The sequence below is a fragment of the Vipera berus genome (genome assembly GCF_964194415.1).
Source record: "Vipera berus genome assembly, chromosome: 3".
Classification (NCBI taxonomy): Eukaryota; Metazoa; Chordata; class Lepidosauria; order Squamata; family Viperidae; genus Vipera; species Vipera berus.
The window spans coordinates 107,122,605-107,145,293 of NC_138204.1; the positions used below are offsets into that span (position 1 = coordinate 107,122,605).

At 48.8% G+C, this 22,689-nt stretch overlaps 1 protein-coding gene across 4 annotated transcripts in view; it reads right to left on the bottom strand.

The window, feature by feature from the left end:
- The window catches only part of LOC308664800 (uncharacterized protein C1orf21), a 284,374-nt gene that overhangs the window by 55,660 nt on the left and 206,025 nt on the right, over positions 1-22,689 (bottom strand). The window contains exon 6 of one of the 4 annotated variants that reach the window (XM_081322311.1): positions 9,513-9,624. The exons of the other annotated variants lie outside the window; for them this stretch is intronic. Coding sequence (XP_081178437.1) covers positions 9,541-9,624 — 84 coding nt within the window. The 3' untranslated portion in view covers positions 9,513-9,540. Of the gene's footprint in view, positions 1-9,512; positions 9,625-22,689 lie in introns of those variants that run through there. 4 annotated transcript variants of the gene reach the window in all.

A 22,689-nucleotide genomic window follows, 5' to 3' on the forward strand; every position in this document is an offset into this window, starting at 1 on the left:
TTTGACCAGTAGCTATCTGAAAAGGAGTGTAGCCTGTGCTGGAGTGGATTGCATTATTATAGGCAACTTCTGCGAAAAGAAGTACGTCCATCCAATTTGTTTGCTGGAAATTAATAAAGCATCTTAAATATTGCTCAAGTTCTGAGTTAGATTTCTCTGACTGACTGTTCCCTTGAGGATGATGACTAGATGTCAGTCCCTGAGTGGCCCCTAAAAGGGATAAAAATTCCTTCCAAAATGCCGATGTAAATTATACTCCCCTATCAGATATGATGTGTTGTGGTGCCCCATGAAATCTGTAAATATGCTGCATGAAAAGTTTCACTAAGGCTTTTGCGGTGTGAATCTTTTGACAAGGGATGAAGTGCACCTGCTTGGAAAACAAGTCCGTGATCATCCAGTTTACAGTATTCCCATTGCTTTCTGGTAATTCCACTATGAAATCCATGGCTATTTCCCTCCAGGGGGCTGAGGGATTTGCCACTGTTTATAACAGTCTGGGCAATTTCCCTTGCAACCTCTTTGCAGTTGTGCACATTGGGCAGCTGGCCACATAACTTTTTATGTCCTTTTTCATGGATGGCCACCAAAATTGCCTTTTAATTAAGTGTAATGTTTTTACAAATCCAAAATGCCCTGCTGATCTGGTGTCATGGCAAAGCTGCATGAATGTGACCCTCTGGGTGGTTGGTATATATAACTTTTCCCCCACCCAAGGCAGTCCATCCTTAATTGTGCACACGTGTCTATTTTTCTGGAATCATTTATATGTTTTCAAAGTTTTCCAGAATTCAATTCCACTTTGGCTACCCAGCTGCAGTTTTAATTTAGCTTGGGCTCTGGTAGTTACTGTTGCTGCCAGTTGTGGTTCCGCCATAAGTGGTTTAGAATCGGTGGCTTGTGTGCTGTTATACTGGGGCATGCGAGATAGTGCATCTGCCAGGAAGTTCTTTCCCCCTGGCAATAATGGGACCAGCGGGCTTGCTTGGGCTTGAGCTTCCTGGGTGTTTTCAAGGCTTCCAGATTTGTGTGGTCTGTCCACACCTGAAAGGGGATTTTATTCCCTTCAAGGAACTAGCTCCACGTAATTAATGACCAACATATCCCATATGCCTCTTTCTCCCACATGGGCCAGTGCTGTTCCGTTTTGGTGAGTTTCTTGGATGTATATGTGCAGGGTTGCATTACCCCTTCATCATTTTCTTGTAATAGTACAGCCCCCACTACCACATCACTTGCACCCGCCTGTATTACGAAGGGCTTATCCATGTCTGGGTGCCTCAGTACTGATTCTTCAGAAAAGAGTCTCTTTAACCTCTCAAATGCTACTTGGCATTCCATTGTCCATTTTAGTGGCTGGCTAGGTTTTACTGAGGATATTCCCTTCATTTTTAGTAAGTTTGTGAGGGGCAGGGCTATCTGGGCAAAAGAGGGGATGAATTGGTGGTAAAAGTTTCTGAAGCCCAGGAAACTTTGCAGTTGCTTTCTTGTGCAAGGTGATGCCCATTCTAATACTGCTCTAACCTTCTCTGGGTCCATTTCAATGCCCTGTGGGGATATGCGATAACCCAGGTAGTCTATTCTTTCCTGGTGAAATTCGCATTTGGATAATTTGGCATATAGGTGGGCAGCTCGCAGTTTCTTTAAAACTGCTCTGACTAGGTTGACATGTTCCTCTTTTGATTCGGTGAAGATAAGGATGTCGTCTAAATAAACCAGGACCCCTTTAAATAGGTGCTCCCTTAGTACCTTGTTGATTAATTGCATAAATACCGTGGGGGCCCCTTGTAATCCAAATGGCAAAACTTTGAATTGGTAGCACCCCACTGGGCAATTAAATGCAGTTTTCCATTCATCCCCTTCCTTAATTCTATCACGGTAATACGCTTCCCTTAGATCTAGTTTAGTTAAAAATTTTTCCTTTAGAGAAGTGTGATAACATGTCCTTCATGAGGGGTAAGGGGTATAGGTTGCTTTCACTGATTGTGTTCAATAGGCGATAGTCAAAGCATAAGTGTAAAGAGTCATCCTTATTCTCTCTAAAGAGGACCGAAGTGGCCACTTTAGGCCTGGTAGGCTCAATGAACCTCCTTTCTAGGTTTTTGTTTATGAATCTTTCCATTTCCTCCTTCTCCTTTGGGCTCATGGAGTATAATCTGGGCTTCGGGAGTTTTGCCCTGGGCTTCAATTCTATGGCACAGTCTGTGGGTCTCCTTGTTGAAAACTTCAGCAAGATCTCTGTATTCCTCTGGTATTTCAGGTAGCCCCTTTTCTTCTCCCATGAATGCTTTTTCCGTTCTTAATTTTGGTAGATCCCCTTGGGGTTTTAAATCTGCAGGATCCCCCTTCGGGAAATTGATTTCTGCCATCCTCCAATTTACTCAGGGTTCCATTTCTTTAACCATTCCATCCCTAGGATCATCGGGCATTCCATGCCTGGGGTCACTACAAATGTTATGTCTTCCTCATGGTTCCCCAGAGATAGGCGGACTGGTAAAGTGGCTATGGGAAGCTGGCACCCCCCCTGCTATGGACCCATCTAACTGGCCAAATGAGATTGGTTGTTCTAGCCTAATCAATGGAATGCCCAGATTCCCCACTAGCGTCGGGCTAATGAGGCAGCGGGTGCAACCAGTCTATTAAGACTTTCACCTTGACAGCTTCTGGCATGGATGGAATTAACATAGTCACTGTCTTGAGGATGGGTGCGATGGGTCCACTTACCAGGGGTTCACCCTCTGAGCTGTCGTCTGAGGCATCCACCGGCCCTGCGGTGTAGGCTGGAGTTCCTTCCCCACGTTGGGCAGAGGTTGGGGATTCCACAGCCTCTATCACTCTCATGGATTCTTTTGGCTTAGCTGGGGACTTCCCAGATTTGCTGGCAGGTGATTTGTTTGGGTTGTTCCGGGGGGCTTTCGAGCGGCATTCTACGGCCTGATGCCCCTCTCTCCCACAATTGAAACAGCCCATTGGCTTCTAGGCCATAGCCGGTGGCTTTGCTGGCTCACACATCGGCTCAGGCGGTGAGCAGCTCCATTGTTTTCCTCAACGGTGCGTCTTAAGTAGGTTGATCTCTGCTTCCTCTGCCAGGACGTACTATTTGAGTTGGTGTGGGTCCCCCTGGGGCAGACAAGCGTAATATAGGTCGTAATTTAGGCTGTCTTTGAAATGGCTAAGGAGGATGTCTTCCGGCCAGTTCAGCTTGCTGGCAATGGCCTGGAATTCTTGCGTATATTCGGCTACCAGGCGTCTGCCTTGCCTCATCATTTTGATTCTTTCGTGGGCTTTGTGATCAGCCAGGGAGTCCTCAAATCGCCTCCTCAGAGAGGACATGAAATGGTTGAAGCCGTTGAGCTCTGGGGCATCAGAGTCATGCAAATTCACCACCCAATCTGCCACCTTTCCGTCCAGAGGAGATTGCACGATCCGGATACGGGCTTTGTCGCTAGGGTTGTGCCGGCTGTATTCTTCCATGTAGTTGAGGACTTGGGTTAGGAAAAATCCCAATCGTGTTGGCTCCTCCTTGAATTTTGCATCCAGCGGTGGGAGTCTTTGAATGGATTGGTGCCTTCATCGTTGGTGGTATTGTCTTCCAACTGGATCACCATCTGCGTGTTGGCAGGGAGTGGGGACTGCTGAAGTGGTCGCTACTGGATCAGTGGATGTCCCCGGGACTGCAGGTTCCAATTCCCCCTCAGTGTCTCTCCAACTGCAGCTCCGGGTGCTGGTGTGTCTGTGTGGCTCAGAATTCTCCTCCCCTAGGGATCCGAGGGTTCTTTTCATCAGGTCGATACCTTTCTCTAGGATCCAGTTTGAGTGCTGTGCTCAACTTCCTTCCTCTTCGCTTATGTGCAGGGATTTCTCCATCTCCTGCTTCCATTCTGGTTGGTTGGGCCCCCGTCTCTGGGTCACCTTTCTTGATTTCTTTTCCTACTCACTTTTCTTTCCAATGCCCATTGACCACCGAAGTTTGTGGTTACGCGTCTCCACCACCTCTTCTCCTGAGGAGTATGACACTTCAGCTCCCGACAGCTGGCAGGTTTTCAGTCGGGGAAAAGGCTCCCTCTCCATGAGGGTTTCTCCCTTCCCTGCCTCGTCGTCTGACATTGTATTTTTTGCAAAGTCCCCCGGCAAGGTTCTCCCTTCCAGGTTGACTATTATTGCAGATCCTGTCTAATGTAAGGACCCACTTCAATCTACATCTTAAGAAAACAGAACTCTTGGAAATGGTCTCTCCCAACAGGAATTTTTATTAAGAGAAATTGATAGTAGGCATGCTAGATAGGCTCTGAGGGATCCCCCCACCATTCAATGTTTTAAAGTGTTCCCAAGCAGCCCCACACCCCGCAGTTCTTCCAGGCGATTCAAACTGGCAGATTTCTAGGTGTTAACTCCAGGAAAAATAACATCAGTCTGGCTCCGTCGGCACGATCATTCAATCCTCTCTTTACCCAGATCCCAGGTGTTGCATCTCCCCACCCTTTTTCCCCTCTCTGCCTGTAAAGAGGAGAGTTTCAGAGGGGCAAAGGATGAAAGGCAGATAGCCACATTGTTATGGTTAGCAGACCCGAAGTGAATCAACAAAAGGTTATTTTGTAGTGAATAGAGGAAGTGAAAGTAATAAAAACCCCATGCATACCCTCCTCCCCCTTAGTAGTATGACGGAATCCAGGAGATAGTAAGAATTGGTTTTAAATCAGAGAAGATAGAAATTAAATATAACTGGATTCTGAGAAAACCTATATGTTTGCATATACTTCTTTGAAAGCTCTTATTTTCTACTTAATCCAATCTTAACTTCATGAACTTAATGGTCTAAAAATTATTGCAAATCTACATGAGCTCCTTTAACTTAAAGGCTAGGAAGGTATAATTACAGTACTTACATAATTGTTATCTCACAAACCCAGCCCACATTGACTATATGGTGATAATATAAGAGTTTGAGTAATGTTCCAAAGCAATTCCATATGCAGTGTTATAAAAATACGAGTATAATTAACCATGGCATGACAATCTCATGTTAAAGAGGGATCACAGCTGGATCATAATTTAAACTGGTACAAGATAAATTCTCCATATTTGCAAGATTTATGTTGGTGGATTTGTCTTTTCATGGTGGTGGTTGTGAAATTTATCATACTAAAAATCTGGTTGCTACTTGCTTCATTCACCCTGAGTGATGGTGAAGCAAATACATCTTTAATCTCACAGAGAGGGCCATCTGCGTAGGATGGCTTATGATCTTGGTGTGAGTTGTATATCTGCATCAAGTTACTCTAGCTTGACTTTAGGCATATGTGTGTTTGTGTATGCTTAGGCAACATCTGGGGGTAACTGGGCAAGAGTATATATTTACACTGAATTTCATATTTCCAAAGTGTTGACACGTAACCCCCCATGAATTTGGAAAACTGCAATCTGTTGTGGAAATAATTTAAAACTCCACAGAGAAATTAAGACATAAGAACACTCCATAAGCTGAGAGCACAATCTGCTCTATCCAGAAAACTCTTAACTAAGTTCTAAGTCAGACACAACATCCATTATCAATGTAGTTTGCTTTGTCCAGATTAAACTTCAGTTTATATGTTTGAGTCAACCATTTCTGATTTCATCAGACTCATTTTAAAAGCAGAAAATGAGGACAATGTTATCTACTTATTGATGACTCATTCCAAATTTTCATTTTAATGCCTGTCTGCATTAAAAGGAATGGCAGTGGGGACAAAACAGCTCTATTGCACAGCATGGTATAAGGCTTAACAGATGCTGGAAACATTCATTGGATTCCTTTTCTGTCAAAGGCCAATTAATCTGGAAAGATCTTAAGGACAGTGGTCACGGCTCAAAAGACCTTCTTACCTATTCTCAGCATAGAATAGGGGTCGGCAACCTTAAACACTCAAAGAGCCACTTGGACTCATTTCCCACAGAAAATAAATCACTGGGAGCCACAAAACCCATTGACATCTAAAATGAAGATAACACTGCAAATATTCATTTTTACCTTTATGCTATGTATAAAAAAATCTATAGTGTCTTGCATTTATGAAATCAATGAACTGCTACAAAAAACAACAACAAATTTTTATGCAGGAGAAAGAGGGGAAAAAAACCCCTTTCTCCTTCATCTCAACAGGTGAAAACAATTTTGGTAGCTTATCTACAATGTTTAAATACAGCATAATTATCCACATATCTCATCTCTTAAATTAAAAAAACATCAAAATATTTCATTAAACGTTCTTTACTAAAAGTCCAGTAAGGACAACCACATATATTCATATTTATTTTTTTCCTCTCTCTCTCTCTCTCTCTCCCTCCCTCTCTCTCTCTCTCTCTCTTTCACCCTGTCTCCCTCCCTCTCTCCCTTCCTTTCTCTCCCTCCCTCTTTTTCCCTCTCCCTCCGTCTCTGTCTCCCTCCCTCTTTCTCCATCTCTCCTTCCCTTCGTCTCTCTCCCTCCCTCTCCCTCTCTCTCTTTCTGCCCTTGGTCTGCCAGTCCTCTTCCCCCATTCAGTGTGTTTGTGTGTTTATGTGTACGTGTGTGTGTGAGAGAGACAGAGAAAGACAGAGAGAGGCACTTGCGCTTCCCTTCTCTCTCTTTCTCCATCCCTCTCCCTCTCTCTCTTTCTGCCCTTGGTCTGCCAGTCCTCTTCCCCCACTCAGTGTGTTTGTGTGTGTGTGTGTGAGAGAGAGACAGACAGAGAGAGAGAGACAGACAGAGAGACAGAGACAGAGAGGCACTTGCGCTTCTCTCTCTCTCTCTCTCTCTCTCTCTCTCTCTCTCTCTCTCTCTCTCTCTCTCTCTCTCTCTCTCTCTCTCTCTCTCTCTCTCTCTCTCTCTCTCTCTCTCTCTCTCTCTCTCTCTCTCTCTCTCTCTCTCTCTCTCTCTCTCCTTTAATGATGCAGACCTTCTGGACTTCTTGCAGGTTCCAACCAAATGCTTTGTATCTTGCTGAGGTCCCCGGGCTGTAGCCAAAATAGCTGCGATTGGAATATGAAGATAAAGCAGCATTACACTGGCATTGAAGACAAGCAGAGGTAGCGGATGGAGCAGGCAGAGCTCACTCCTAGCCTGCCGCTTGCCCTTCCCGGGATGGCCTCTCGCGCTCTCTTGCTCGCCTCCTGCAGATGAGGCAGTGGCATCCCAACTGCAGGAGCTGGAGGAGCTGGGCAGGGGTGCTGCCAAAGAAGTGGAACCCGGGCGAAGGGGAGTGAGGGAAAGGCAAGCAGGCCAGGGAGGGAGCAGGTGCCGCAGGCATCGCGCCGCTAGCAGAAGGCGGTTCTGCTGCAAGCAGCAGAAAAGCAATGGGGGTGGCAGTCAGACTCGCTTGCCAGGCTGCCAGCTCTGAGTGCTTAGCTAGCAGGCAGTCTGATAGTCCAAAGGAGTCTCTCTCTCTCTCTCCTTCCCTCCCTCACTGCGTCTCCGCCACCAATGTAAGCCCTGAATGCGGGGAAAACCCAGCACTGGGAACTAGTTGTTTACCTCTTCCGGGCAATGGGAGAAGAGAAGGCCGATTGCCTTCCCGGCAGCCAGGACTCCAGCACGCCTTCCTGGCCAGCGGGGCCACCGGTAGTGCCAGCTGGGGATCACAGGGGCTGCGCTCCCTCAGGGCCGCAGCTTGCGGGAGGGCTGGCCCACTCAGTGGAGGCTCTGGCGGGCCGCTCCCAGGGGGTATCCCGGGGCTGCCCTGCACAACTTCCTGGCCACGTGCGGCTCAGACGGGGCCAGTCCAGGAAAGGGACTTCCTGGCTGTGCTTCTCTCAGGGGGCGGGGCGCCCGGGCCCATCAGGAGCCCAGAGAGAGAGAAAGAGAGAGAAGCAAAGCGCAAGTGCCTCTCTCTGTCTCTTTCTCTCTGCAAATGGCAGAGGAGGACTGGAGCCGCAGTAGAAGGCTGAAAGAACTGCATGCGGCTCCACAGCTGTGGGTTGCCGACCTATGGCATAGATCATCCTTTAAGGCAGGGCTTTTCAACTTGTGGTATCCATACCACAAGTGGTACTTTGCCATCTGGCAGATGGTACAGTACATGTAGTGGTAGTGGGCCTCTACCACTAGAGGAATGAGTTGAAGTGACAGTAGTGCCGCACAAGCCCGAGGGAGAGAAAGCTGGAGCTGCAGGGCTGTCGGGGCACTACAGAGGTGCCAGGATTGGTACTGGGCTCCAGATGATTGATGCTTCCGAGAGAGGAGAGGATATAAAAGGAGGTGGTTTTAGTGGGAAAGGGCCAGCGAGGGGCTGCCTACCCCACACCCTGGGCACACAAAAAGGAGGCAGCGAGCACCTAGCATTGCTGCTGACCATCCCTGCTGACCATTGATAAAGGAAAAACATAGGAGAAGGACTTCCCTTTCCCCCGGGACGCCAGCACTCGTGCACTCGCCACCTTCTCCCTGCACCCCAGGGGTGGAGCACAGATGGGAGGCGGACTCACTGGCTCCAGGGCTCCCCGTGGATCTAAGGCTGAGCACGTTCTAGCTTTGATGCCCTCCACTGGTAGATCAGTGCCACGCCTGCTCTCTGACTTTGCCTTGAAGTCACCAGGCTTCTTTCATCGGGACCGCCCCTGCCTGCATGGGACAGCTATGGCCAGCGACAGCATGGCCACCGGCAGCACTGGCAATTTATCCCCCTCCCGTTATCCCTTCCTTTAGTGTGGAGGAAGGAAAGAGAACCAGGGAGGGAGGAAGGAAGGAAGGAGTGAGCTGGGAAAGAGACTGCCTTCTGAGTGCTTCACAGGTTTGTATTTTTAAGCTGCCAGAGGCTCCAGGCAGGAGGATTCCCATTTTGAGCCCTTCTCCCCTCCCACCACATTGCCTCTGCCTGAAGGGCCTCTGTGTGGCTCTCAGCTCACCTCTCCCAGACCCCACACAAGTGTTTATGTTTGTGTATGTGTGTGCACGTGCGTGCATGGGGGGGTGTCTCACCTCTTGCAGCCCACACTGTGACATTGAGGAGGAAAAGAACGGAGAGGTAAGAGAAGCTGCGATGGGAGCTTCTTGTAGCTTTCCATGGAGCTGGGGGCAGGAGCTGAGAGGCGCAAGGCACAATGCAATTGGCGGCATATTGAGAAAAAGGAACAAGGACTCCAAAAAACCAGCTTTCATTACTTTGCAGCCTGCCATCGCAGAAGGTTTCTGTTGAGGGCGTGGGGCTGCAAGGGGTGAGATACACACATACACACCCCACGCGTGCTCTCTCTCACACATGAACATATGTGCAGATCTGGGAGAGGTGAGCTGAGCCGAGCCACACAGAGGCAATGACAGGAGGGAGAGGAAGCCTTTGCCCACCATTGCCTGCCTGTTGCCACCTCTGCCTGGAGCTCTGGAAGGTTTTTTTTTTAAAAAAGGAGCGAAGGGAGGGAGGGAGGGAGGGAGGGAGGGAGGGAAGGAAGGAAGGAAGGAAGGAAGGAAGGAAGGAAGGAAGGAAGGAAGGAAGGAAGAAAAGAGTCAGAGAAGGAGGGAGGGAGAGAACTTGGTTGGAAAGGCAACTTGGTTGGATCAGCTACAGCTGATCAACGTTTCTCCAGGGCTATGGGGGCTGAGCAAAGCCCAGGATCAGTGTGCACTTCTGCAGGGTTGCAGGGACAAGACAGGAGCCCCAGGATTGGTGCTTCTGGTGCACACAGAAGAGAAAAGAAGGGAGGGGGGAGGAAAGGCTATTATTATTATTATTATTATTATTATTATTATTATTATTATTATTATTATTATTATTATTATTATTATTATTAATTATTTATTCAATTTAGATACCGCCCTTCTCCCGTAGGACTCAGGGTGGTTCACAAGGTTTTTTTAAAAACAATACAACAATACAACTATAAAAGGAGGTTTTGGCAGGGGAGGAAGAAAAAAAAGAATGGGGGGAAAGAGAAGGGGACTGCAAAGGAGACAGATAAGTGCAGCCTTCAGAGGAATCAGCTGGAGGTGCACGGAAGAGAAAAGGGGGGGGGAAGAGGAAAGGCTATAAAAGAAGGGAAGATGATATTAAAGGGGGTGAGGGAAGAGATGATATTAAAGGGGGTGAGGGAAGAGAGGATATTAAAGGGGGCTAGAGAAGAGAGGATATTAAAGGGGGCTAGAGAAGAGATTATATTAAAGGGGGGTGAGGACTACCTGTACTTTGTCACTTTTTTCCGTTTTTTTGTTTGGTCAACTTTTTGACACCTTGCTAGGCAGCTGGTGGTACTTGAAAATTGCCATATTCTAAAACTGGTACAATCGGTGAAAAGGTTGAAAAGCCCTGCTTTAAGGCACCAAAGCCATTTTGGTATCAAACCCAGACTGAAATTACTGATGCATATATGATTAAGAAGCACCATATATTTATTTCCTTTAAGGATTCGAGAAATAACTATTTTCAAACCTTGTATTTCCCAAAGGCTATACATTCCATTATTCTTAACCAAGAGAGCAACCATGGGCTGTCATCTAGAGCAGGGGTCCCCAACCCCCAGTCTGTGGACCAGTACTGGGCCACAGCATGCCAACAACTGGTCCTCACAAACAAGCAAAGCCCCATCCGTGGGATATTGGCAACACACAAAACCATGCACCCTCTGGTCCGCGGAAAAACCTCTCACCACAGAACCGGTTCCTGGTGCCCAAAAGGTTGGGGATCTGTGATATAGAGAGCATCATTTGGAATGGAAATCTGCAGGAAAAACTAGCAATATCCAGAACTCACAGGCTTTATGGCCAGGAGGTCAATAGGACCCAGACTGTGTGCTTTGCTTTGTGTTGTTGTTATTATGATTGGAGTTGGTTATTTCTGTTTATGTGTCTGTGTATGCAGTTAGCTGCCCAGAACAATTTGATTAAGTCATATAGCTGTATGTATTTGTTAAATCCATCCATCCATCCATCCATCCATCCATCCATCCATCGTGCAGCAAAAGTGGGAGGGAGGATGAGAAGCTTGCCTTCAGTCCGTCATTAAAGGGTTTTTGCACCTTAATTATAATTATTAACTTGAAATTCAGCTCAACCTCTTGCTTTACTTTTAATCAACTTGTCAGCTTTATGATGACTCTATGTAGGCAACAACAGAGTTGAAAAAGGTAAAGGAATGAAAGAGAACATGCAAACATAGGTTAAAAGAAATCAGGATACAATCTATGTTTTCCTGAAGAATAGCATGCAGTTCTTCAGCATAGCTCCTTTCTCAGGGTAATTGCCATGAAAAAAAAAAGAACATTGGCTGAACTTATTAATTCAACTTAATCTGTATTTGAATATAGGTCACTGCGATGTAGCTTTAATATTAGTGTGGTTAAAGGTATATATTCTCCATATTGCAATTTGGATTCAGTCTTCACTTTTAGTTCAAAGTATGAGCAAGAGGAAGAACAATTATCGTATATACTTGAGTATAAGCCGAATTTTTCAGCCCACTTTTTGGGCTGAAAAATCCACTTCGGCTTATACTCCAGTGAACAAAAAAAAAGAACTGTCCCTTCGTTCGGGCCAGGCTGCTGAGAGAAGGGAGCGGCAGAGCCTTGCAGAGCTGGTAGAGGTGGCGGCAGTCCAGTGTTGTTTCTCCCCCTCGTGCGTGCGTGTGTGTGTCAGACCCACGGGAATGGCTGGTAGGGAAGCGGCATTCCGGTATTCCTCCCCCTTCCTGTGTGTCGAGCCCACGGGGCTTGACACACAGAGAAACGCAAATGCCGGACTGCCGCCACCTTTACTAGCCATTCCTGCGGGTCTGACACACACACACACACACACACACACGCTGCCGGGCTCGGCTCCTCGGCAGGAGGGGCAGCCCCCGCCGCGCCCCCCTCCCCTCCCGGCCCGCAGCGCCACGCCGCCGCCGCCGCTTCCTCCGGGCAAGTCGGGGGGGCTTGCGGGGCGAAGGCACCGGCCGGGGGGCAGGCAGGGCGGGAGGGCGGCCACGCAGCTCAGCACCGCCCCGAAGCCACAGCCAGCCGCCGCCGCCCGCGTCCCGGCGGAGAGAGCCTGCCCTGCGGAGCACGCTCGCTCGCTCGCCCGCTGCCTCACCCGGGACCAGCGGCGCCGCCCCGAAGCCACAGCCAGCCACCGCTGCCCGCGTCCCGGCGGAGAGAGCCTGCCCTGCGGAGCGCGCTCGCTCGCTCGCCCGCTGCCTCGCCCGGGACCAGCGGCGCCGCCCCGAAGCCACAGCCAGCCGCCGCCGCCCGCGTCCCGGCGGAGAGAGCCTGCCTTGCGGAGCGCGCTCGCTCGCTCGCCCGCTGCCTCGCCTGGGACCAGCGGCGCCGCCCCGAAGCCCGGGCGAGGCAGCGGGCGAGCGAGCGAGCGCGCTCCGCAAGGCAGGCTCTCTCCGCCGGGACGCGGGCGGCGGCGGCTGGCTGTGGCTTCGGGGCGGCGCCGCTGGTCCCGGGCGAGGCAGCGGGCGAGCGAGCGAGCGCGCTCCGCAGGGCAGGCTCTCTCCGCCGGGACGCGGGCGGCGGCGGCTGGCTGTGGCTTCGGGGCGGCGCCGCTGGTCCCGGGTGAGGCAGCGGGCGAGCGAGCGAGCTCCGCAGGGCAGGCTCTCTCCGCCGGGACGCGGACGGCGGCGGCTGGCTGTGGCTTCGGGGCGGCGCCGCTGGTCCCGGGCGAGGCAGCGGGCGAGCGAGCGAGCGCGCTCTGCAGGGCAGGCTCTCTCCGCCGGGACGCGGGCGGCGGCGGCTGGCTGTGGCTTCGGGGCGGCGCCGCTGGTCCCGGGCGAGGCAGCGGGCGAGCGAGCGAGCACGCTCCGCAGGGCAGGCTCTCTCCGCCGGGACGCGGGCGGCGGCGGCTGGCTGTGGCTTCGGGGCGGCGCCGTTGGTCCCGGGCGAGGCAGCGGGCAAGCGAGCGAGCGCGCTCCGCAGGGCAGGCTCTCTCCGCCGGGATGCGGGCGGCGGCGGCTGGCTGTGGCTTCGGGGTGCGCTGAGCTGCGCGGCCGCCCTCCTGCCCTGCCTGCCCCCCGGCCGGTGCCTTCGCCCCGCAAGCCCCCCCCGACTTGTCCGGAGGAAGCGGCGGCAGCGGCGCAGCGCTGCGGGACGTGAGGGGAGGGGGGCGCGGTGGGGGCTGCCCCTCCTGCTGAGGTGCCGAGCCCGGCGGCGTGTGTGTGTGTGTGTGTGTGTGTGTCAGACCCACAGGAATGGCTAGTAAAGGTGGCGGCAGTCCCGCATTTGCGTTTCTCTGTGGGCTCGACACACAGGAAGGGGGGGAATGCCGGAATGCTGCTTCCCTACCAGCCATTCCCGTGGGTCTGACACACACACGCACGCACGAGGGGGAGAAACAACGCTGGACTGCCGCCACCTCTTCCAGCCCTGCAAGCAGAGGCTTGCAGGGCTGGCAGAGGTGGCGGCAGTCCAGCGTTGTTTCTCCCCCTCGTGCGTGTGTGTGTGTGTGTGTGTGTGTGTGTGTGTGAGACCCGCAGGAATGGCTAGTAAAGGTGGCGGAAGTCCCGCATTTGCGTTTCTCTGTGGGCTCGACACACAGGAAGGGGGGGAATGCCGGAATGCCGCTTCCCTACCAGCCATTCCCGTGGGTCTGACACACACACGCACGCATGAGGGGGAGAAACAACGCTGGACTGCCGCCACCTCTACCAGCCCTGCAAGCAGAGGCTTGCAGGGCTGGCAGAGGTGGCGGCAGTCCAGCGTTGTTTCTACCCCTCGTGTGTGTGTGTGTGTGTGTGTGTGTGTGTGTGTCAGACCCGCAGGAATGGCTAGTAAAGGTGGTGGCAGTCCGGCATTTGCGTTTCTCTGTGTGTCAAGCCCCGTGGGCCCGACACACAGGAGGGGGGGGACGCCGCTTCCTTACCAGCCATTCCCGCAGGTCTGACACATGCACGCATGCATGAGGGGGGGAAACGCCGGACTGCCGCCACCTCTACCAGCCGTTCCCGCAGGTCTCACACACACACACAAACACACACACACACACACACACACACGCACGAGGAGGGAAACAATGCTTGACTGCCGCCTCCCTAGCAGACCTTCCCTGCGGGATGTGCTGCCAGGAAGCCTGGCAGCCTGATGAACGGACCCTGCGAACCGCGGCCGAGCCAGCTCCGGGATGCTGCCAGAGTCAACGAGCGGCTCGTGGTGGCACAGAATATAGATAGGTATGTTGCTAAGAAGGGGCCAAGCTTATACTTATACTCGGCTTATACTCGAGTCAATAACTTTTTCCAGTTTTTGGGGGTAAAATTAGGGGTCTCGGCTTATACTCGTGTCGGCTTATACTCAAGTATATACGGTATTTTAAATTACCAAATTACCAGACAGGGAGAAGAGAAAAAAAATCTGGAGAGCAAATTACCATTCTATATGGATAATTCTGAAGCAAGTAAAATCTTCCTTTGGAAAGGGCTGAAATCAGGAGATGGGTATGGGTATGGGGGTGGGAGGGAGGAAAGTGAAGAGCTTTTGTGAGAAAATCTCACTCTCTCTGTCTAGGCAAAGAGGTCTATATTCTTAAAAAGCATGAATAGGGAAACAAACCTAATACTGTTGTATGCCACATGAGTAATCATCCCTGTAAAACTCAGTACTTGTTTTAGTTTTGAAATTCAGTTAAGTTCATTGCTGTGTGTTTTAATCAACTTGATGATTTTATTTTGACAGGGTAGCATTATATTCCTTAGCCTTATAACCCTAAGTAAAATTGCAAGAGGAAAAGTTGTAATCAACACAAGAGAATGAAATGATGGTGATGTAAGAAGTGGAGATTATTGTTATTTAAAAACAAGAAAATGTGCTATATGGCCAAAGGCAATTCATTTCAGGCTTCTTTCTTTTTTTGGAATAAAGACTATTTAAGAATTGGGTCTCTTTGTCATTGAAGAGAATCACATTAAAATAGGAACATTGTAGAATAAATTATAGATGAGTCATGAAATATTTCTAAATTTTGACCAGGCCTATGGAAAGTGATGTGCACATTAGATTGAAATGCAAATTAGATTAAGCTTTGTAGCAGAATGCAAATCATGATATATTTTCTAAATGTTGTAACTGATATGATGGAACTCAGACAGACTTTTAAGATTACTGCTCTGTTTATTTTTATATATTTAAGCTCTTATGAGAACAGTGAATAAAGACCATCTTGCATTTAATATTTCAACATTAGTTCAACTTTTAAATATTTGATTCTCCTGTTAACTATCTTGCATCTTCATCATTTCTATCACAAGCACAAATTTATATCCAATATTGTGTTGTACAGTTAAGGCTACTAGGTTATCATCATGTAAACTTGAATTCAAATCCCATTCATCCATCGACTCACTAGGTAACTCTCAGCTTAACCTATCTATGAAAATAAAATGAAAGAGTACACTATGTGTGTGCACTCTGAACTCTAGAAAAAATAGGTATAAAATAGAAATAAATTAAGTCAGTTCAAACTTGTCTAAACCAGAGGTCCCCAACCTTTTGGGCACCATGGACCGATTACATGGTGAAAGGTTTTTCTGCAGACTGGAGGGGGCATGGCTTTGTGTGCTGCCTACATCCTGTGCATGGGGCTTTCCTTGTTTGTGCGGCCCGGTTACTGGCATGCCACAGCCCGGTACTGGTACTGGTCCACGGACTGGGGACCCCTGGTTTAAACTATTGGTTCTCCAAGTGTGATTTTCAGATCATCAAGACCTTTTCAAGGAGTCTGTAAAGTCAAAGATTTTAACATTTCCCAGTTTTAATTACTAATTCAGTAAATATCAATAGATATAATCCACATAAACCAAAGCTATTTGAAGTCCTCGATCATTTTTTAAAATGTAAAGTAGTCCTGAGACCAAAATATTTGAGAACTGCTTTTCTAAATCATTAGAATTTAAAGGTCCTAATGTTTCCTTCTCTGTACTTGAGGCACTAAACATACAGTTTAAAATTATTTTTTAAAAATAGAAAATCCAGGCAATTTTAGACACAGATATTCCAAGTACTATTATCTTTAACTAATTCTAAATTAGTTAAATTCTATGCCTCTTAAAATACAAATAAACAAAGGTTATGTGCATGTAAATAGAAGCATGATTACAGCAAACGTAGCCCCACAGCACAATACAGACAAGGATGAATTTGAGTTTAATGCAGCATGTTCCTGTTTTTGCTTCCTCTCCTTTCTCATTTTTAACAATTAATGATAGTCATGCTCATATTCTGGCAATGTTCTGCCTGTTCTGCACCATATCCTTTTATTAGCTGCTTTAATTGTTTTAAAATGATGCATTTATAGACAAACTGACACCACAGGAATACTGTAAGATAAATTGTTCTCTTTCACAGCTCTATTATAGTTCCACAGTATGAGGTTCAGAAACCAGAAAAGCACAATGCCTTCTACTGTTCTAGCCTTTAACAATGTGACTCCTTTTTCTAATTGCCATTCAAAGGAAGCAACGGAAGAGGCTGGGTGGCCTGGTGTGGTATGGTGAAATTAATTATGTCAAACATTTTTGCTTTAACGATAGTAAAGGGAACTGCAAAGACACTGCAGCTTTTTTGATGAATGGCTCTCCAAGGTATTAAAGTGGTTGCCTACCACAGAAACTCTAAACTTCAGTTGGTCTTCTGTTTTCATGATGCCCTTTAGAAGAATGTCGATGAATGAACATGTAAGCACATATTCAGACCATAATTTTTCACTTTTTGTAAAGAAATGAACAGAGCCATGAAGAATCCACCCACATGAGTGAAAACAGTTTTGCAGCCTACCAGTACTAAGCTCTGGAATCACAAAGAAAGCCACGGGGGAAGGGGAAAATAAATGAAGTTTCCATCTCCACAAAATACTGTTTTAGCAATAGCAATAGCATTTAGGCTTATATACCACCCTATACCGCTTATTCTGGATCAAGCTGTCGTATAATGATTTTTCCCCTTGCTAAGACCCCTGTGCTGGTCTGTATAGGCGGATATTATCACTGATAATAGCTCTTGCCAGATAGCAGAACTCGTGAAAAGTACCTTTTATCATCCAGAAGTACCTTTATTTGCATGCAGAATAGATTACAGCAGATGAGGTGAATTAGATGATAACGCACGGTATTTCCAAGGTCAAAAGACAGTAACGACTCAGTGTCTGCACGTGTATCTGCCGGTTATGGAGGAAGAGAATCACCCAGGGAGAAGAAGGAGGAAGTCCATCCCAGAAAGGGGAGGGGTGTAAAGGCACATGGTCAGGAGAAGGAGGAAATACGTCAGAGAGTGGGAGGAGTTGGCTGACCCAGATAAGATAGCATATTATAATTTCCCCAAAACAGCCACATGGTGGCAGCACACCACTTTACATCAATTACTAGGTGGTTTATAATGTCAGAATATTGTCCCCAACAATCTGGGTCCTCATTTTATCAACCTCGGAAGGATGGAAGACTCAAGTCAATCTTGAGCAAGTCAGGATCCAACTTCACGCTGTCGGCAGAGTTAGACTGCAATACTGCATACTAATCACTGCGCCACCACGCCTCCTGTTTTAATCTCCCAAGCGCCATTCTTTATAAGTGATCAATAGAATCCAAGGAGGGTTGTATCACTATCACATACAGTTATATAAACATTTTCAGTCAAGATTAACACCTGGAAGTTTTGAAGCCAACTCTGCCCACAATGCTTCTTCCCAGGATACCCCTCTGTCATACTTCTTATACACCAGGATTTTCTTTGAAACAGAGCCAGAAATAGTGGCTGCTAATGCTGTCTTCTACAACATAAATGTGTGAAGCTTTGGCAAAGACTTTCTTCATTATGTGCTTCAACACATCATTGTTACCCTGATGTGTTACCTCTCGGGAAGCCTGGGAATTGTAGTTCTAATGCAGCTAGATGATACCTGATGAGAGCTGGATTCAAGGAACATCTCTGGCAAACCCTCTTCCACTATTCATACAAGGGAAAATACTGAGGTTTTAATCTGACATTCAGCTCTGGGGTATGCAAGGATCAATTTAACCCTTCTGCTAAAGCTAAATTATGACTATCCCAAGAGAACATTGAATTTCAAATATTCTCACTATTCAATTTGCATCAATTTACATCTGAAATATTTCAGTGGAATATGGAGATGGAAAATCCATATACATTCTCTATGATTATTAATGTAAACTGGAAATAAGATTCATGATAGTCAGGTTTGCTCCTTAGTTCTTCTTAGAAGCACTCAATTTGTATTATCTGGCTTTGCCACACAGTGGAGTAGCCTGTCTTCTGTACCAAACAGCAAGCTACAAGTTGCTTTTTTTGGATCTAATTTATTCATTTTAGAAAACTGTTGCCTATGGTGACTCTCTAAGATTCTCAATATTTTTGTCTCTTTTTTGCAACCATCTCATACCCGTTGTTTCTTAAGATAATATTCATGAATTGATTTCTACAGTCAAGCTTATCTCTTGCCTGTTTGCCTCATTTTCCTTAATTTTCTCCCAGGACTTATTCTTTAGCCTTGGTTGATGTTAGGATAAATTTTCAATTTTCCACAACATATTGGGGCATGCTCGGTGGTGAGTCCTATTTAAATCTTTAAGCTTGGGGAAATGTTCCCTAATACTTTTACCAATTTCCTTCATTATTGTGGCTTCCCTTACTTCCTTCCCAACTATTTAGCCCATTGTTTAGTTTTATATAACTAGTGGGGTCATATGAAAGTCCAGGATGACAATATCCTGCCACAATACTGTATCCAAATTCCTTTGCCGCAGAAAAGAGAAAACTAACAAAATCTGAAGAATTATCTACATCTGATAGTAGCCAACTGCAATAAAAGTTAATGAACTGAGCAGTTAGAGACAGACTATGTGATCCTGCGGCTTGTAAAGCACATGCTACCAATGCCCTTGAACAATGATTTGCTTCAGCATAACCTGGTTAGGCAGTTCTCACATGCAAGCACTGACTCTCATAAGTCTGTTTCTCTCCAAACACATATACTTTGTTTTCAAGCTCAATAGGTCACATTACTCATAAGGATGTTAACAAGTAGGCAAGAAGGCATGTGAACTAGGCATTTAATTTGGAATTCAAACTGGCTATTCTGTTTTAAGTATAGGACTAGAGAAGTTTCATTACACTTCAATGGAAGTTATCTCAGTTTCACAGGAACTTACTGCGCATGACCATGATGGCTGTCTGCTGTTTCTGAGCTCCTAGGGAGGAACGGATTTCAGCTTTGTTGGGTGGCCATGGGACTTTTTTTACCATCGTTTGGTCCCCATCCAGTCAGCTGAACTATCGGTGGAGCGTTACCACCCTCCCCCGTCGGGATATGCCTGGAAAAGGCAAAGGACGGAGGAAGAGAAGCCGGCCATCCAAACACACACACTGGTGAGAAGACGCCGGCGGCTGGGCGGGGCCGACCGACTTGACTGTTTTTTGCTGAGCCAAGTCAAATGGAGTTGAGTCGAATGAACTGGAACCGGAGCCAAAAGCTGCTTGTACATTTTGTTATGGGACCTGGGTTGTGGCGGGGGGGGTCGGGGAAAGGGGCTTTTAATATTGTGGCTCCCCCCCTCCGCCACTCGGCAAGCTTGGCTCTACGGACGCAGTGGACCTGGTGGCACTATTGCTGTGGCTATGGTGCCTGCTGTTGCTGTTGCCATGGTGCCTGCTGTTGCTGTTGCCAGGGTGCCTGCTGTTGCACTCGCCTCCTCCCCCCCTTTTTGCCACTGCGGAGGCTGCAGCTGTTCTTGCCATCGTGGCTGAACCTGTTGTTTTGGGTCCGCCGCGATGGGCCGCCGTTATTGTCATCGGGCTGCCCCCTTTTTGGAGTTGTCATCGCCACCTTTATTATGGCTTCCGCTGTCGCCACCGTCGATCATTAACACGATTTTGGCTTTGGGATCTGCCACAGGCTGACTGAACTTTTTATTGATTCCATCTGCTGGCACCCTTCATTGTCTGATGTTACCATTTCCCTTTTGCATGCCAGCGTACACTGCAGCAGAACATTACTCGCTGCGAGATTCCCCCCTCTCGCAGGAGTGTCCATCTGTTTTACGGAAGATCTTCCTTGATGACGGGTTGTGGGACCCCGAGAGATGGCATGCCACAAAGAGGAACCTGAGGTGATTTTTACTAAGATTTTTAAATAACATTTTAAGGGGATCCAGGAGGGGGGAGGTCCAAGGGATCCGGAATGAACTTGGGGGAGTTCGATCCGGACAGCAGTCCAGACCATTGGATGGTCACGGGGGGGAGTAGGGGTTTGGGAGTGGACGCAGCTCTGAGTGAGGAGGGTCTTTCTATCCCGACAATGATTGGGAGGGGCAGAAAGTGTGGGAGCAGAGAGCTTTATTGTAATCGGGGAACGGGCCACCACTGTCTTCAAGCGGTGGCCTGTTCCCGCCCTCATTGCTCTTCTCGCTCCCCCGGGGGCATAGGATTACAGGAACCTGGGCTCAGGTTGGTCTATATCAACGCCAGGTCCGTGGTAAACAAGGCTTCCCTCATACAGGATCTTATTGAGGAGAACGTGGACATGGCTTGCATCATGGAGACCTGGTTGGGCCAAGAGGGGGGGTGTCCCTCTCTTGGAATTATGCCCACCAGGTTTCCGGGTGCTTCACCAGCTGCGGGCCCAGGGCAGGGGCGGGGGGGGGTGGTGATTATTATTAGGGAGAGTCTTTGTCTGCAAGTGGCCACTGTCCCTCAGATAGGCGGGTGTGAGTCTCTCCTTCTGAAGTGGGGTCCTGGAGTTCAGTTGGGCCTATTGATTACGTACCTGTCTCCCAGCTGCGTGTCATCGGTCCTGCCCAAGCTTCTCGACGTCTTGTCCGGGTTGGCTATTGAGTTCCCCAGGCTTATAGTTCTGGGGGATTTCAATCTGCCTTCCGTGGGTGAGGCGTCTGAGTTGGCCCGGGAGTTCACGGCTTCCATGACAGCCATGGACTGACTCAAATAATTCAGGACCCGACCCATAATGGAGGGCACACACTCGACCTGGTTTTTATCTCTGGGCAGTGGATTAATGATCTGGGTAGGGAGGATTTAATCATCCAACCCCTGTCATGGTCCGATCGTTTTCTTCTCCGGCTAGACTTTCAGTACGCCACCCCCCGGCCGCTGGGAGGTGGAACTGACCAGGTGGTTCCACCCCAGGCGCCTGATGGACCCTGAAAGGCTTCGATGGAGCTTGGGATATTTCCTGCTTCCCTTGCCCACGACTCTGCCGAGGCCCTAGTAGAAGCCTGGGAGAGGGCGGCTGCTGGGGCCTTGGATCGAGTTGTGCCTTTGTAGCCTCTGACCCGGTGCAGATCCCGGGTGGCCCCCTGGTTTACCGAGGAGCTCCAGGAGATGAAGCGCCGGAAAAGATGCCTAGAGAGCTGTTGGAGGTCCAGTGGACCCGAATCTGATCGATCACAGCCAAGAACTTATCTTAAGTTTTACCTTGTGGTGATGGAAGTGGCAAAGCATGTCTACTTTTCCGTTCTCATTGTGTCCACAGATAACCGCCCAGCCGTCCTGTTTAGAGTGACCCACTCCCTGTTTAATCAGGGACCGAGTGATGACCCCTTGCAGGGGGTAGGGCTGAGGAATTTGTACAGTATCTGCAGGACAAAATCACTCAGATCTAGACTGGCTTGGACTCCGACTGGGCGGAATCTGGCGGAGTGGAGAGGGCAGGTCTTGATCATACCATTTGGGGTGAGTTTGACCCTGTGACTCTGGATGATGTGGACAGGATCATGCGTAGACTGAGCACTACAACTTGTTTACTGGACCCATGTCCCTCCTGGCTGGTTTCAGCCGCCTGGGAGGTGACAGGGGGCTGGCTCCAGGCAGTTGTCAATGCTTCTTTGATGGAGGGTGTCTTTCCCTCTGCCTTAAAAGAGGTGGTGGTGAGGCCCCTCCCCAAGAAGCCTGCCCTGGACCCGGCCTCATTGAATAACTACCATCCTGTCTCCAACCTTCGCTTTGTAGTGAAGGTTGTTGAGAGTGTTGTGGTGCGTCAGCTCCCGCAATTCCTGGATGAAGCGGACTATCTGGACCTGTACCAGTCCGGTTTCAGACCTGGCTACAGCACAGAAACGGCATTGGTCGCACTGGTGGATGATCTCTGGCTGGCTCGGGACAGGGGCTCTTCCTCTTTCCTGGTCCTACTTGACCTCTCAGCGGCTTTTGATACCATCGATTATGGTATCCTGCTGCGACAACTCGAGGGGTTGGGAGTGGTAGGCACTGTTTTACGGTGGTTCTCCTCCTCCCTCTCGGGCTGCTCGCAGTTTGTATTGGCAGGGGGACAGAGATCTACCCCGAGGCCCCTCACTTGTGTGGTGCCTCAGGGGATGGTTCTCTCCCTCCTCCTGTTTAACATCTATATGAAACCGCTGGGTGAGATCATCCATGGCTTTGGGATGAGGTATCACCAATATGCGGATGATACCCAGTTGTTCATCTCCACCCCGAGCCAACCCAGTGATGCCCTTGATGTGATGTCCTGGTGCCTGGAGGCGGTGCGGGTCTGGATGGGAAGGAACAGGCTCAGGCTTAACCCCTCCAAGACCGAGTGGCTGTGGATACCGGCATCTCGTATTGTCCAACAAGTTCCATCTCTTTTGATGGGGGGAGGTATTGCCCCCCTCAGAAAGGGCTCGCAACTTGGGTGTCCTCCTGGATTCACAGCTTAATTTGGAAGATCATCTAACGGCCGTGACCAGGGGGGTCTTCGCACAGGTTCGCCTAGTGCGCCAGTTGTGCCCCTTTTTGGACCGAGATGCCCT